The sequence below is a fragment of the Phalacrocorax carbo genome, chromosome 1 (assembly GCF_963921805.1).
Source record: "Phalacrocorax carbo chromosome 1, bPhaCar2.1, whole genome shotgun sequence".
In the NCBI taxonomy this organism is placed as follows: domain Eukaryota; kingdom Metazoa; phylum Chordata; class Aves; order Suliformes; family Phalacrocoracidae; genus Phalacrocorax; species Phalacrocorax carbo.
The window spans coordinates 150,290,054-150,304,418 of record NC_087513.1 but is presented as its reverse complement, the minus strand read 5'-3'; the positions used below and the strand labels follow the sequence as shown (position 1 = coordinate 150,304,418).

The window sequence follows — 14,365 nt, the reverse complement described above, 5'->3', positions numbered from 1 at the left end:
CCTCTGGTTCCAGAACAAGCTCAGTTTCAGTCAACTCTATTTTGTAAGGCTGCCTGAAGTTATATCCTGTAAAAGCCTTTACGGAATCAAGGTCTAAACCTGAACTTTAAGAACACTGTACAGGTAAGATCTATTACACTTATCATCACAAACTATATAGAAATACTACTTCAGAATCAAACTTCACAATATGCTCATTTAAAGTGTAATTAGCACTAAAACCAACGGCTTACTATTCTATTGAATTTAAATTCAAGATATTTACACAGTTTCCTACCTTTTGCTTTAGGAAAAGCACTAGTGACAGCACTAGGCACTATACTTAGTCTTTACAGTACGGCTACTGTGTTTTTCTTTATTATACTGCTAAATATTTCTTATCGCAGTCTAGTCAAAGGGAGTAAGGAATGTCTTGCGGTTAGACACTGAGCAAAGAACAGAAAAGAATCAAAATCCCTTTGCTGCTTTGCCACACACATCAAATTCAGCAAATCTCATGCATAAAGTGCACCTAAAAATTTGCCTTTTCTAGTGCAAACATTTTGTAAATACATATGTAAAAATATAATTTCTGAGATGCTTAGACACCACAACAGAGATCACTTACTTATGAAAATTATGTTTAGATACACAATGCAAAATTTAAAATTAACTTGAAAAAGAATTTTTTTTCATCTGCGATGTATTTGTGGTCAACACTATGCATTTATGCCTTGCAAAGACAGCAGAGTTTCTTTTATATATACTACCTGAAAACATCCACTTTCCATATGTACTTAAAACACAAAATCCATTAATATCTTCTGGGAATTAGTTTTTAAAAAAAACATACTGCAAGAGGACTACTTGTTTTACCTGAATACCACTGTCTAGCTGTCTTATAGACCAGTAAATAAATTTAATCACAGGCATATGTAGTTTAGGATTCAAAAATGGCATCCACTGGAGTTGCTCAGTAGCTATAGGCAAAAGCTGTAAAAAATACAGAAAAGTAAAATTACACACAGTGTATGAAACTACCGTGCTAACCATAAATGAAGAACAAACAGACAAAACTCCCAACTTCCTCTTGGAGTTTAACAGATTACATATGCAAATACTCACTCAGCAGATCCACTACAGGTAACAGAATTATACGCATACACAGATTTTCAATTTTACAGAGGTCTGCATGCAAAAGTGGAGATACACCATGTGAACTCAATCTCAGTAAATCCAAACCTAATGGCTACAAATATTTAATATAATGAAGAAAAACAGTAAAAGAAGACTTTCTGAACACCTCACTGACTTCCAAACCTTGGTATCCCCAGAAAGAAAAAAACCCAACGTGTTAAAGGTATTGCATAGTATCACCTTTTATCAGTCATAAATCAAAACTTTAATATCTAATATAGGCATCAAAACATTTTAAAATTAGACAAATATTTTAAATTAGACATGTTAATCTCCTTAGAAGAAAGGAACTATGCACAGTATTACACATAAAACACAAGAAAAATTACTGACAGAAGTGACTTGAAATAAAATGCTGAAATTCTCAAGTTGAGACTGAACACTACTCTTTTACTTAAAAATGACCTGTATGCTTTACAAATGACAAATTATCTATTATATCTCACTGATGGAATTAGTACTGACTTATTAAAAGGGATTTTGTTTTAATTACTGTATCCATAGTGTGTATAAAACAGGCTGACCTGTTACAGTCTCAAAATCATTTTATTAAATGATTTGTAAATCTTGTAAATCCAAAAACATATTAAGACAAGCAAACAATCCAAACTCCTTTACCTTCATACACCTTTCCTGGGTGCTGGTTTTTTTTGAGGTCTGGGTAACCTGAAGTTTATGACTGTCCTCTCTTTCTTGTATTTTTATTTTGCTAAGGTGCTGGTCTGAGATCCAATCCATTAGAAAAGTTAAGAGCTCATAAACTTGTGAATTCAGTGGTAGCTGCAATACATCCACAACATCAGATATTTCAGCTTTCAAGTTACTGATTTTTCTAAGCCAAAATAGTAACAGACTGAAATATATGAGAGTATGTAAGTTCAGAAATATTATGCATAATTTAAAGGATGCTAAGTATATGCCTGATAAAATCTGGGAGGTAAGTTACTGCATTGGGAGCTTGTGGAAAACATTCTATTCGAGGAAATAGTGATCTTGAACAAGCCATGTCTGCTCTGTTGGGTCCTGTACTGAGAGTTTGAGAAGCCTATAATGTTATTAATATAATCTGTAACTTATAATATCTCTGGGAAAGGTAAATTGTGTGTGGATTAAGGCATGGAAGGTGGCAAACCTGACTGGGAGATCACTGTACATTGAGAAGTCAGAGATCCACACCACAGTTAACCTGAGCAGGCGCAACCTGCGCTGTGCTGCACAGATTAATCAAATGAACAGTTTATCGTGTGCTTGGCTGCAGGATAAACTCAGCCAGCTCACTGTAACGGGAACCTACAGGCAGCTCCCACTTGGTACTAGTGATCACGCCTCCTGGCTGGCCGTGCCTTTGTCTAAAAGGGCATCAAGAAGTTCTCCTGTGAACGTCCTTCATGAATAGAGTTGTTTTCTTGTAAGAAAACTATATAATAGCTTCAATGACCAGATAGGAGGAGCTTTTCTCCACAGACAGGACCTGCTCAGCATGCCCTGGGAAAAATCCACCTGGGCTCAATCTGGTGCTGCACAAACACAAGATTCCCAGCACCTGAAGGGACATAAGATTTACTCACTATCTGTATTCCTCTTTGTATTTTGTCTTATTAGAACAGCTATTTCATTAAGCCTTTTTTCATCAGGCCTTTCTTACAGAGATCCAGAAAGAACCCTGCATCGCTTCTCTCTCTCTCATACTTCACTCCCCTCCCCACTGCAGAATAGGTACTCTTTGTGATGGTTTCTGGGTATGAAAAAATACACACATAATTTGTTTTGCACTTAGACAGATGGTTATAAAAGGCCTGGGAAAAGATATTAACATACAGAATCACTCAATTTTACAATTCTGGCCAAATGAATTAAAGGAGAAAGCAAATCTTTAATGTTCTTTGCATGTGGAAATCCTCATTTCAATGCACCAGGCTTCTACGCTAGACCATACAATCCACTGTTGTTAAAATTTAACTGGGCAACTAGCATTGTTAGAAAAAGAACGAAGACTTCATGAAATTGCCATTCTGTCCCTGTACTATGCTGCAGTGAAATACTCTATGAAAGATACCCAGAAGTACCTGAAGACAAGCTGCACGAACACTTCTCTAAAGACTTCAAAAGCTTTCTTGCATCTACCTTGAGATAACTGTTTTCCTCTTCATTCAGAACTATAACTACTGATACTGTTTATATTTCACTTGCAACCAAACTACACTAAAACCTATGTAAACAGAGAAATATGTTGGCTATATGTAGAACAGCACAGTTTTAAGGCATCTGATGCAATTAAGTGGTGAATAATCACAAAAAGAACTTTCAGTGATTATAGAAATCACTAAAAGAAAATTAAGTGAATAACCACAATAAACATATCACAAGAAGAAAGGAAAGTGAATAATAACAACAAAAAAGCAACAAAAAAAGGTGTAAATATCTCCTTCCAATTTCACAGTTTAGCCTCTAGCTGAAGAAAATCATTACTAGCTGGGAGATGTTGGCAGAGTACTACCAGAGGACTTGCTACTAAATGGAACAACATGGAGAAGAAAAGCATTTCATTAAGTGATGTAAGAAGATATTTTAAGGAGAACAAGGTGATTGTTTTGGACTGTGTACGAACACTGCATTTATTCTCTTTCCCTCATTAAACTCTACTTCTCAAAAAAAAAAAAAACTAGTACCATCACATCTGGCTTACAGAATTATAATTTTTATCTGATACCTCTGACTGACTACTTTTTAGCCAGTGGTATTCCTAAGAGCAGTGTTGTAATATAGCAGCAACCAGAAAGTGAAAGACACAGTGAAAGAAGCCAGTTACAGTGTAAGCAGGTTATAATTTTAATTGACAGATGAAAGATGACTTGACAGGAAAAGAAAAACATACCATATCAATAAAAGTATATACATACATTATATACACACACAATATGAAATCCAACAGACATTTTTAGCAACAAGCTTAATTCTCTCTTAACTGCCTGTTTTCCCAATATAATCTGTATCTTTCCTTACTGTAACTAATTCACTCAAAAAATAAATAAAATTGGAAGTTAAATTTTCTAATATCTAGCAGACACACTGAGAATGTTCCACTGCCTAATGTCTTTAGAACAAATCTTTCATTTTGCCCAATTCTTACCTTAGCAATTTTTGATGTTACAATCACTTTTTCCTGCTTGACAGGTTTACTTTTTTGCACCACTTGACATGTATCCTTAGACTTCCGTACCATTAAAAATTCATGCTTCCTCTACAACAAAATGTAACAATGAATTATATTTCTCTTGCTACTTATAAAAGAAGCAGGTACATGTAAGAACAAACCTTACTTGTAGATTCTCTAAACGAGCTTGTACTTTTCTTGCTTGACCTTCCAACTTCTTGTTCAGCTCAGTTACATCACTTAACTGAAAGAATCAGAAAATGTTCAAGTGTCTGTAAACTCAAAACTTACTTCTTGACTTAATTATCACAGTGAAATAATTGATGTGGTTGCTGAGCAGCTAAATTATTTAAGTTCAAGTTTTCTCTTCTGAGCATGTAAAGTGATAGAAACAAAATCATTACCCATCTCCTCAACATATCACAGAATCACAGACTTGTTGAGGTTGGCAGGTTCCTCTGGAGGTCATCTGGTCCAACCCCCCAGCTCAAGTAGGACCACTGAGAGTTGGCTGCCCAGGACCATGTCCAGATGGCTTTCGAGTATGTCCAAGGTGGGAGACTCTACCACCTCCCTGGGCAACCTACTGCAGGATAAATAAGACAGCAGTAGCTCGTTGTTGACCTGCAGCCCAACCTTTCTGTTTGCAGAGGAAGAATAAGCACTACAGTGCCTCTCTGGATATACAGGCACTATGCATTTGATTACTTTTCATGAATAAGTGACATAAAAATGGAGTGCACATTTCAAGAATGGTCCAACAGTCGTGTTAACGAGGAAGATGAAAGTTTTCTTCTCTGCAGAATGAAACAGTTACGGACCATGCTACAGAACCAGTTTGCTTTCTAAGAAAGGATGAGAGAAACTGTAACTTCCATTTAAATATAAGAAATGTGCTTTATGCATACAACAAGGAACAGCGTGATTTTCATGGAAGCCCTCAGTTTGCAAAGAAATGCAAAGATTTTATAGTGAGGGGAAATAAAGAGGCAGACGGGCTGCACCAGAACCATCAACATTCTAGGAGTTAGGTCTGACCTCCTTTAAGAGAATAAGGCTCTAGTATAGATTTTTATTGTACTCAGACTTCAGAGCTGTAATTTATTCACTGAATAAACAATGGTTGAATAGTTTAGGTAGCAATTTGCACGTCAGCATTTTAAGTCAGACTTAACAGTCAAGTGAGATGAAAATTCTTACTCCCTCTATTACATGAACCACTGTCTCAGTTTAAGAACTGAGAAAACACTGCCTGAATTAACATTTGTAAAAATAACTGAAAACACTGAGCAAACATGAAGTTAGAAATACACATTCTACTTTTTATTTAATAGGAACAGCAGAGCAATTCAGCACAGGCTGGATTCTTTTGTGTTAAAAATACTTTCTATCCACTCTTAGTTTGCTTAGGAGGACATGGATTTGTGCCTCCTAATGATTAGCTGTTGCTGGTGGGTCAGAGGAGTAAGTCTAACTTTTTCTGTAATGTACAAGATCAGAGAGGCTAAATTTCAAGTACTAGAAAAAAGGTGTGGGAAGTATTTTCAGTCATTCATAAAATTCTTGTCTTACAGAAACAAAAAATCAGCAATTTTGCAAACTTAAGCTGTTCAAGTATTTAAAATTGTTAACTGTAAAAGTACTGATAACAGGAAATAGCTAATTTTACCTGTTTTCTTAAAGAGTCATTCATTTCCTTCAAGGTGTCAAAGGATGACTTCAGCCTTCTATTTTCTTTAGTTATTTCCCTCAAGGCTTCTGTCAGCTGTTTAACTTCTGCCTCATGTTGCTACAGAAATATCAAATTTTAAAACATGATTTACAAGACATGATTTTAGAAATAAATTCTAAGCCAAGTTCATTTTAGTGTTAAAATAACAGGACAACTTTCAAAGATCAAGTTTGTAATTCTGCATGGCCAAATTTGCACGTTCAACAAGTAGTGAGAAAAACAGCATCCTACATATTAAGAAGAATCTATAAAGAAACTGAGAGCAACGTGCACAGCCAATTGCTCTTATTCTTTCCAGATTCTAACCAAACCAGACATATCAATATGTGCATCTCTCAGATAAGTCAAATGTGGGAAAGGTTTGTGAACGAAAACCAATGACAGAGCTTTTATTTGACGCTTATTCATCCATATAATTACAAATAATTGTGATTCTGTTTTGCAGCAACTTTTGAGGTTTCAACTAGTTTTTCTGGCTTTGCTCACTCTGAATCACGCAGAGCAAGAAACTAATCCTATGACTCTTAGGCTAGCGCTGTGGTTTACAGCACAAGCATATGAGTTGCTAACTGCAACCTGCATATCCACTCCTATTCTTCTCATTCCCCTGGATCTTATTTTAGATCTAATCTTCTCTGGACACCAGTGTATCTGGTGTACCTCAGATCTGAAAAAAACAGCAAAGTTTTATTTTACTGAAAATATTCCTGCCATATATACTTGCTATCTTTCATTTCTCCCCTTCCATGAATTCACTATTCTGCGTCCATTCACCCACTCATTCTCTACTTTTCCATTTTCAGTCATATCCTCTCTTCCTACATGTGCAGAAGTTTCTACATGTGTAGAAGGTTTAAAGGAAAGAAGCCCTGAAGAGATCCTCTATTATGGGTCCCTTCAAACTTGAGATATTCTATGTTTCTGTATTTCTGCTTGGAAGTGTAGTAACTTCCATTCCAGCTATACAGAAAAACCATCTACAATTCTTTTTTTCCCAACTGCCACTCTTTTTCAGTCAGTAGGATCAAAACAGCTGTGGGCAGGACATTCTTGCCTAAAGCACCTACCCACACTTGGCTAAGATGACAAGAAATGACAGATCCCCTTTTCATACCAATAAACATGCAGGTGCTGCCAACATATGACTAAGTGCACCTATTACATCACATGGAATGTTCCACTTCCATTTTCTACATACACAGTTAAGAGCTTTATGTGAAGTTCAATAGCTCTAGGAAGAATCAGTAGAGAATTATTAATCTGAAAGTAGAACCAACTCAGTTGTTAAGCCATAGGGTTGTAGGTGATGCCAGGATGTCTAAGCCACCCACTCCACTTCCATAAGCAAATCAGGCGATGCCATCCTTATCTTAACCAGCTATATCATTTCACTCCAGCAGATGTTTGGCTAGTCTGTTCTTAAGTCCTCCAATACTGGAAACACTGTAGTCTTACCAATCTACTTGTTCCTGTGCTTAACTATTTTTGTTTAGATCTAGTTTTTCCTAATACTTAACCTAATTTTCCCTTACTACTACTATTACTTCTCCTATCACAGACACAAAAAAAATATCAGTTTCTTCCTCTTTGTCACAGCCTTTTACGTAGCTGAAGCTTGGCATGTTAACCCTCAATTCTTTCGGTATGTTGAACCCATGCAACTGCTCATCATCCTCTTTCTGCAGCTGATATTTCTATTCAAGTCCAATACTGTACACGCACACCTTCTGAAAAGTATAATGGCTTTTTTCAGAACTACCGTATCTTCAATTTGTCAAGATCAACCTTAATCCTAATATTCTTTCTCAGTATGCTTGAAATTCCCCCTCACTTGCTGTTTTCTTCAAATGTAATAAATGTGCTCTTTCTCACCATCAAACTTCTTATTGAAAATACTGAATAATACTGGACTGAAAAGATATTCCAGTATCCACTATGTACATCCCTTCAACTTTACTGTGAACTACTGTCTCACTACAGCTTTACGCCAACTGCATTATGTCTATGTTACACTTTCCTAATATGACTATGAAAATGCCATGAAAGCCTGTATAAAAAAATTCTCATTAAGTCCAGACATAAATATAACTATTATGCCTCTGTAAGCATGCCCATTACCTTGTTGTAGTGGAGATGAGACTGATTTGACAATTTATGATTAACATACACTAGTAGTTATTTATTGCATTTTTTTCTGCATTGTGCTTCCTAGGGTTTGTTCATAGCTTGTTTCAGGATTTACTTCTTTTGAGAACTGCCATTAAGTTGATGGTTGTACAACTCTTTCCCTTTTGAAAAGAAAGGCACATTTTTTTAGCCTTCTAATACTCCATGTGACCTCCACAAATGTTCACAGTTAATCACTAATTTTTCCTAGGTTTTCATCAGTCAGTTCTCTAACTGGTGTAACAGCCAGAAGCCCAGAAGATTTGCAACATCGAAACTAACACCTTAACCTATTCCTTCCCTGTTCAAAAGCTGAGGTCCCACTCCTCTGACACCCTTTTCCACTTTTTAACATGTAGTCTATCCTCCCCTCAACAGCTTGTGGGAAAGGTTTATCTGCACACTTCAAATAAATTTAACTTCTCCGCTTATGTTTTTGACACTGAGTACATCTATTTAAGCACTTCTCTTGGTAATCTTCTGGATAATAACCAAAACTTCTCACAAGACCTAAATTCAATAGCAAATACCCACAAGAACAGTGTTGTTGAACACATTTATCTGTTGTTGAAATCATACCATTTCATTTCATACCCACACCCCCGAAGTTAGGTCGATCTTTTCTTTCTTTGAACTTTTTGAGTGTTTTTCTGCTAATATTCTCTGCAATATTAATTATTATGTCAGATTGCATATATCTGCATTATTGTTATAAGATCTCATAGTGTGTTAAAGCCTTCCCAAGGAAATCTACTTCCACTACAGTTAGCGCAAAGATACTATCTCACTGTCCACAGTGAGATAAGTTTTGCATCCTGCATTCATGTGAGGGCTATGCAATGCTACTAAACACACCTAATGCATCCCAAGAAGAACCTAGAATTATACCTTGCTGGTAAATGTTCATATATTTGCCCTGATTCCCTGAACATGATCTGTTACCTACTGCCAGAGGCACAGAGTATAAGACTGGTGGTGTTGCTGGCCAAGATGAAGAGAGACTTTTGAGTTACATGGTCTGTTGGCTGCTATGGAAGTAATCACAGATGCGACTGCATTGGTAGAACAGATAGACATCAGTTTTTTCTCTAATACCAGTCACATAGTTTTTGCTATTTTAGAAATAAGTTACCTTTCTTTTGTGAATTGTAACAGTAAAACGTACCTACACATCAGACAACTAAATGCACCATTCTGGAACAGAACCCATACAAAAACCCTATCCATATTGTTTCATACTTTTTATGTAAGTCTTTCATTTGGGGATTTCAAGCACTTTAAAGAAATAAGCATTATATCCAGGAAACATGATGACTTAAGATAACTGTGAATGAGTTAAATGGCACGTAGAGCAATAAACATCATTAAATACATTACAGCACCTCTTTCATAATTCCAAATTTTGTGTGAACTTCTTCCTCAACATCTCTTATTTTAGCCAAAGCTGCTTCATGTCTAAAAAGCAACGCTTCTCGCTCTGTTAGAAAATGCTCTCGTTTCTGGAGTTGCAGAGCATACTCCTGCTGTGCTGAACTTTCTCTCTGTATCAAGAAAACAAATGTTGAAACAGCTTTAAAATCCATTAAATTATCACAGTTTATACTGCATTTGAACTTTCTCTCCCAGAGATATGCTTAGCTTTTTGTAAAATTATACAGTGTTGCACATTAGGTTACTAATTAAAAGGATCTTGATGGACATCTACATTCAGTTTCCCCACACATTACCCCAAATTATTTCTATGTGCAGCAGGATGGCTTGGCCTCTCAAAATACAAAATTCAACTCTACATGTTTGTTCAAGTACAAATTAAACTTAGGCTTTTGCTTCCAGAAGTTTTGGATAATGGTATTAACTGTAAGAAAAACAGCATCTGATGCAACTGTCTATCCTGAACACTAGATTAACTATATCATTTCTTCAACTAGTGGGAAGCATCCTTGAAAAAGTAGTGAGGAAAAAAAGAAATACAAAATTGTTTTGCAAAAGACAGTCCTGGCAGGGAATCTTGCAGAAGCATGGGAACTATTACAGAATAAAACCATATAGGAGGTTCTTCTGTTAGTGGCATGAGCCTACTAGGGGATGAATGTTGGGATTCCCCAGCAGCAGAAACATAAAAATAAGGCAAGATGGAGGGTTTCTGCAGGAGGCCATGAAGGCAAGCACTCTTGAATGGCTAGAGACGGGAGAATAGTTTCAGATGCTCTCAGGAGAAGCAATGGTTGCAGGCATTTCCCTCCATGCCCACAAGACACTCCTCTTGGATGTGGAGGTACTGTGTTCAAACTCCCTCATGCTGAATTTTATCCAGTCTACCCACTATGCAAGTCAAAGCACCACTACCAAATCAGTGAACTAATTTAGGGGAAAAGGCATATGATGACAGAGTTTTAGCGTGTAATTGTGATTAGTATAAATAACAGTAATATATAATAGTTTTTGGATATAAATAATTTTTAGTTTATAAGTAATAGTGATTTAGTACGTAAGTAATTTCTGAATTCTCTGTCAAAAGTGAGAATCTTCATAATACTACTCAACAACATTTTTAAGGCAATTCCAGTTCCTACCTGGAGCTTCTGATGTATGACAAATAATTCATCATAAATTTGACCGATGTGGGGTGGTATTAAGTCTTGACTATTGCATGCTTGAGCATCAGTTCCACTCACAATTTTCCTTACGAAACCATAGGTAATATTTTGGTCACTATTTTCTCTTGTATTTGCAGCCAAATGGGATGCTAAGGTGCTGCCTATGGAAAGGAAAAACCCATTTTCTATTAAAAAATTAGTCCTAGATAAATAATGATGATTGTTGTTCCAAAACATCAAAAAATTATTTTAGGCATCTAGAGCGACAAATATAGAGCAGGAGATAAAGAGAAACTAATCTCCTAAAGAATTATGGAGATTTGCTCAAAGCTGTGTTCCATGACCTGTTTGAATTGATCAGTGATTGACAAAGTTTTCTAAGTAAAACTATGTCCTCTGCTTCAACAAAGAAAACCCATAGAAATCCATATGAAATCTATGTATAGACTGAATCATAACGTAGTCAAAATCTCCAATTATTTTTGTAAGGGCTTCAGGCAAGTGATTCATTGCTGATTAGACCTTGGTCTGACATCTAAGTTAACAGAACAAGGCTTAAGAAACTACTGGGCATGCCATGAGAAACGGCTAGACATGACAGATTACAGTGCAAGAAGCTGATGAAAGTTGCAAACAGCACAGTGAGAAATGGCTGGATTTCAGAAATAGTCAAATGGCCAAAATCCACTGATAACTGAAGAGAAGTATTGGGATCTTTGGGGGAGAGACATCTTGCAAGGCCGACTGCACCTAGGCACCACATCAGGCCAAGATTACCTAGGTGATAGTATCAGAAATACTGGGTACTGCGCTTGTTTTGGCTGTAATGGAGTTAATTTTCCTCATAGTAGCTGACAGGGGCTGTGTTTTGGATTTGTGACCAAAACCAGTGTTGATAACAGAGGGATATTTTAGTTACTGCCGAGCAGTGCTTGCACAGCGTCAAGGCCTTTTCTGTTTCCCACACTGCCCCAGCGAGCAGGCTGGGGGTGCAGGAGGAGTTGGGAGGGGACACAGCCGGGACAGCTGACCCCAACTGATGAAAGGGATATCCCACAGCACAGCACATCGTGCTCAGTAATAAAAGCTGGGGGAATAAAGAGGAGAGGCAGACTTTCAGAGTTGTGGCATTTGTCTTTCCAATTAACCATTACACGTGATGGAGCCCTGCTTTCCTGCGGATGGCTGAACACCTGCCTGCCATGGGAAGCGATGAATGAATTCCTTGTTCTGCTTTGCTTGCATGTACAGCTTTTGCTTTACCTATTAAAGTGTCTTTATCTCACTTTTACCTTTCTGATTCTCTCCCTTCATACTGGGGCAGGAGGAAAGTGAGCAAGCAGCTGTGTAGGGCTGAGCTGCCTGTGGGCAGATACAACAGATACAGATTTAGCAAAACTCAGACCAGTAAGGAAAAAGTAATTAGGGATAGACTATGTAGCAGGCAGCTAGGGGAGAGACAAGAAGGATAATGAGAAGGAGCATCAAGAAACAGGAAAAAGGTTACTAGATAAGCAAATGATGTAATCAGGGCTAACTGGTGAAATGCATCAGGCAGCCCTGTAGTTGATTACCCACCACAGCTGCAGGAGGACAATAAACCAAACCTGTTGTTCTGCCACAGTGTGTCTGCTTCAGGGGTGAAGGAGGAAAGCATAACTAGTACAATGTCACATAAATCATAACAGAAAAAAAAGGGAAAACAAACCAGAAAGAAAAGTAGTCATATCTGAAACAAATGTGATATTTATCAGAGTTCTGTATTTATTTTGCCTTTGATCCCAAATACTGTAAACTATGCATTTTTCCTGTGTGTAATTAAACTTTGTTTGTTTTTCTTTTCAGAAAGAATGTGTTTTCAAAAAGCAGTTCTTATACTCTCCCCACCCATTTAATACAACTCTTGGTGAGAGTCTATTAGAGTTCCACTGATCTGTTCCGCCTGGCTTCTGAGATTCCTTTTCACCCCTTCAAGGTTGACTGGCTGGCTGTGTCTCCACTTTCAGATGATACCTGATATTGGCTTCAAAAGAACATACGGCCTCCTCTAATCGGAGCAACATAGCTAAGTTTTGAAATACTTGGAATACTTCAGGAATAAGACAGTCTTAGAACTTGTTGTATATGATTAGATAGAAGGGAATCTGGAGACACTGTATCCTTGAATAGAATAAACAAGGAAGATGTGCTAGAATAAGCTAGTTCAGTATCAGTAAGAATTGTGTAACCAAGCCAAAAACAAACTGAGAATGCCCAGAGTTCAACCAGTGGACATGGTAAGGAAGACTACCAATGACCACCAGAGGACCCTGGAAGACCACAAAAAGAAAGTGAATGAGTACATTTGCATATATTAATGAGTTCCAAGAATAGTATGAATATGATAGCAATTTCCTAGAAATCTAATGAATATGTATATTTTGATTGCATATAACTCCTGCAGTAGAGCAACTTGGTGCACACACTAGGTGGAGTGATCCCCTGTGTGCCTGGCGCTGCAATAAAGAATGCCTGCTTTCTAAAACTATAAATTGAGTTTTAGAGGATTCTTATATTTGCTGACTTACAGTATCACAGATACAGTTTCGGAAGAATAAATGAATGTCCTTCTAAACCTAAAACGCTCCACAAGAGACAGAGCTACACTGATTCAAACACTTCTCCAATTGTGGCAGCATTTTCAAACATTTGCAGCGGATTAATGCCATCTGGCCCCTGCTACAATCTTCCAGTTAGAATTTCCTGAGTTAACTGAACAACGGATAACACTCTCTCTCTACCCAGTGACAGTTTTCAATCCTTAAACCTGCATAAGACATGACTTAACAGAGTTGTAGTATTTGTTAATGCTGCTAGCTACTTAAAACAAAACAAACATAAACCCTCAAACCCACCCTGTTTCTTCATTCATATTATAAAGTCACCTGGGAACCAGTTTCATAAAAGGTTGATTTTTCTTTTTAAAATGTATGTTATTATTGAATCAAGTATATCTGGACCTCCTAAACTAATTCTAAAGGAGTTACTCATACTTACATAAAAGGTTAAATCCCCAAATTAAACACATTTTAGCCGATTGTTTTATTTCTGAACTGAATAGAAATACATTTACTATAAAGTTTTTTAATTTACATGTTATACTTCACACAGGACTGTAAAAATATTTGAAATTCAATATTTATTACCTGTTTCCACATACATAGCTGTATTTTGAACTGCATCAGTTTCAGAGCAATTAATGGTCTTTTCTTCTATTTCTAGACCACTTGAATCCCAAAAAGAATCTTGCTCATCATCAAAACTAAAAAAATACAAGAACGCAATACTTTGAAATTACTTAGACCCTTTATAACATACTGCATTTAGAGCATTGAGAGAAGTTTGTATAAAAACGTAAACACTTCTCAATCTAAGATTTTGATATTTGCCTGATAACAAATAGCAGAGTTAAATCTTTTGGATGGAAGGCATTATCACTCAGAAATTTTAAGCACAACAATTAGTAATGTTGCTGACTTTAAAGTGGTAAAAATAACTTGC

General features: G+C 36.7%; 1 protein-coding gene across 5 annotated transcripts in view; it reads right to left on the bottom strand.

Annotated features, from left to right (window-relative positions):
* CCDC138 (coiled-coil domain containing 138) overlaps positions 1-14,365 on the bottom strand; it is a 37,913-nt gene that overhangs the window by 18,937 nt on the left and 4,611 nt on the right. For 3 of the 5 annotated variants that reach the window (XM_064439707.1, XM_064439721.1, XM_064439714.1), the window contains 8 exons: positions 14,011-14,126; positions 10,802-10,986; positions 9,611-9,769; positions 6,000-6,119; positions 4,497-4,574; positions 4,307-4,417; positions 1,795-1,956; positions 856-972 (listed from right to left, as the gene is read on the bottom strand). In XM_064439707.1, coding sequence (XP_064295777.1) covers positions 856-972; positions 1,795-1,956; positions 4,307-4,417; positions 4,497-4,574; positions 6,000-6,119; positions 9,611-9,769; positions 10,802-10,986; positions 14,011-14,126 — 1,048 coding nt within the window. Of the gene's footprint in view, positions 1-855; positions 973-1,794; positions 1,957-4,306; positions 4,418-4,491; positions 4,575-5,999; positions 6,120-8,180; positions 8,281-9,610; positions 9,770-10,801; positions 10,987-14,010; positions 14,127-14,365 lie in introns of those variants that run through there. The other 2 variants (XM_064439728.1, XM_064439737.1) reach the window with 2 other exon arrangements.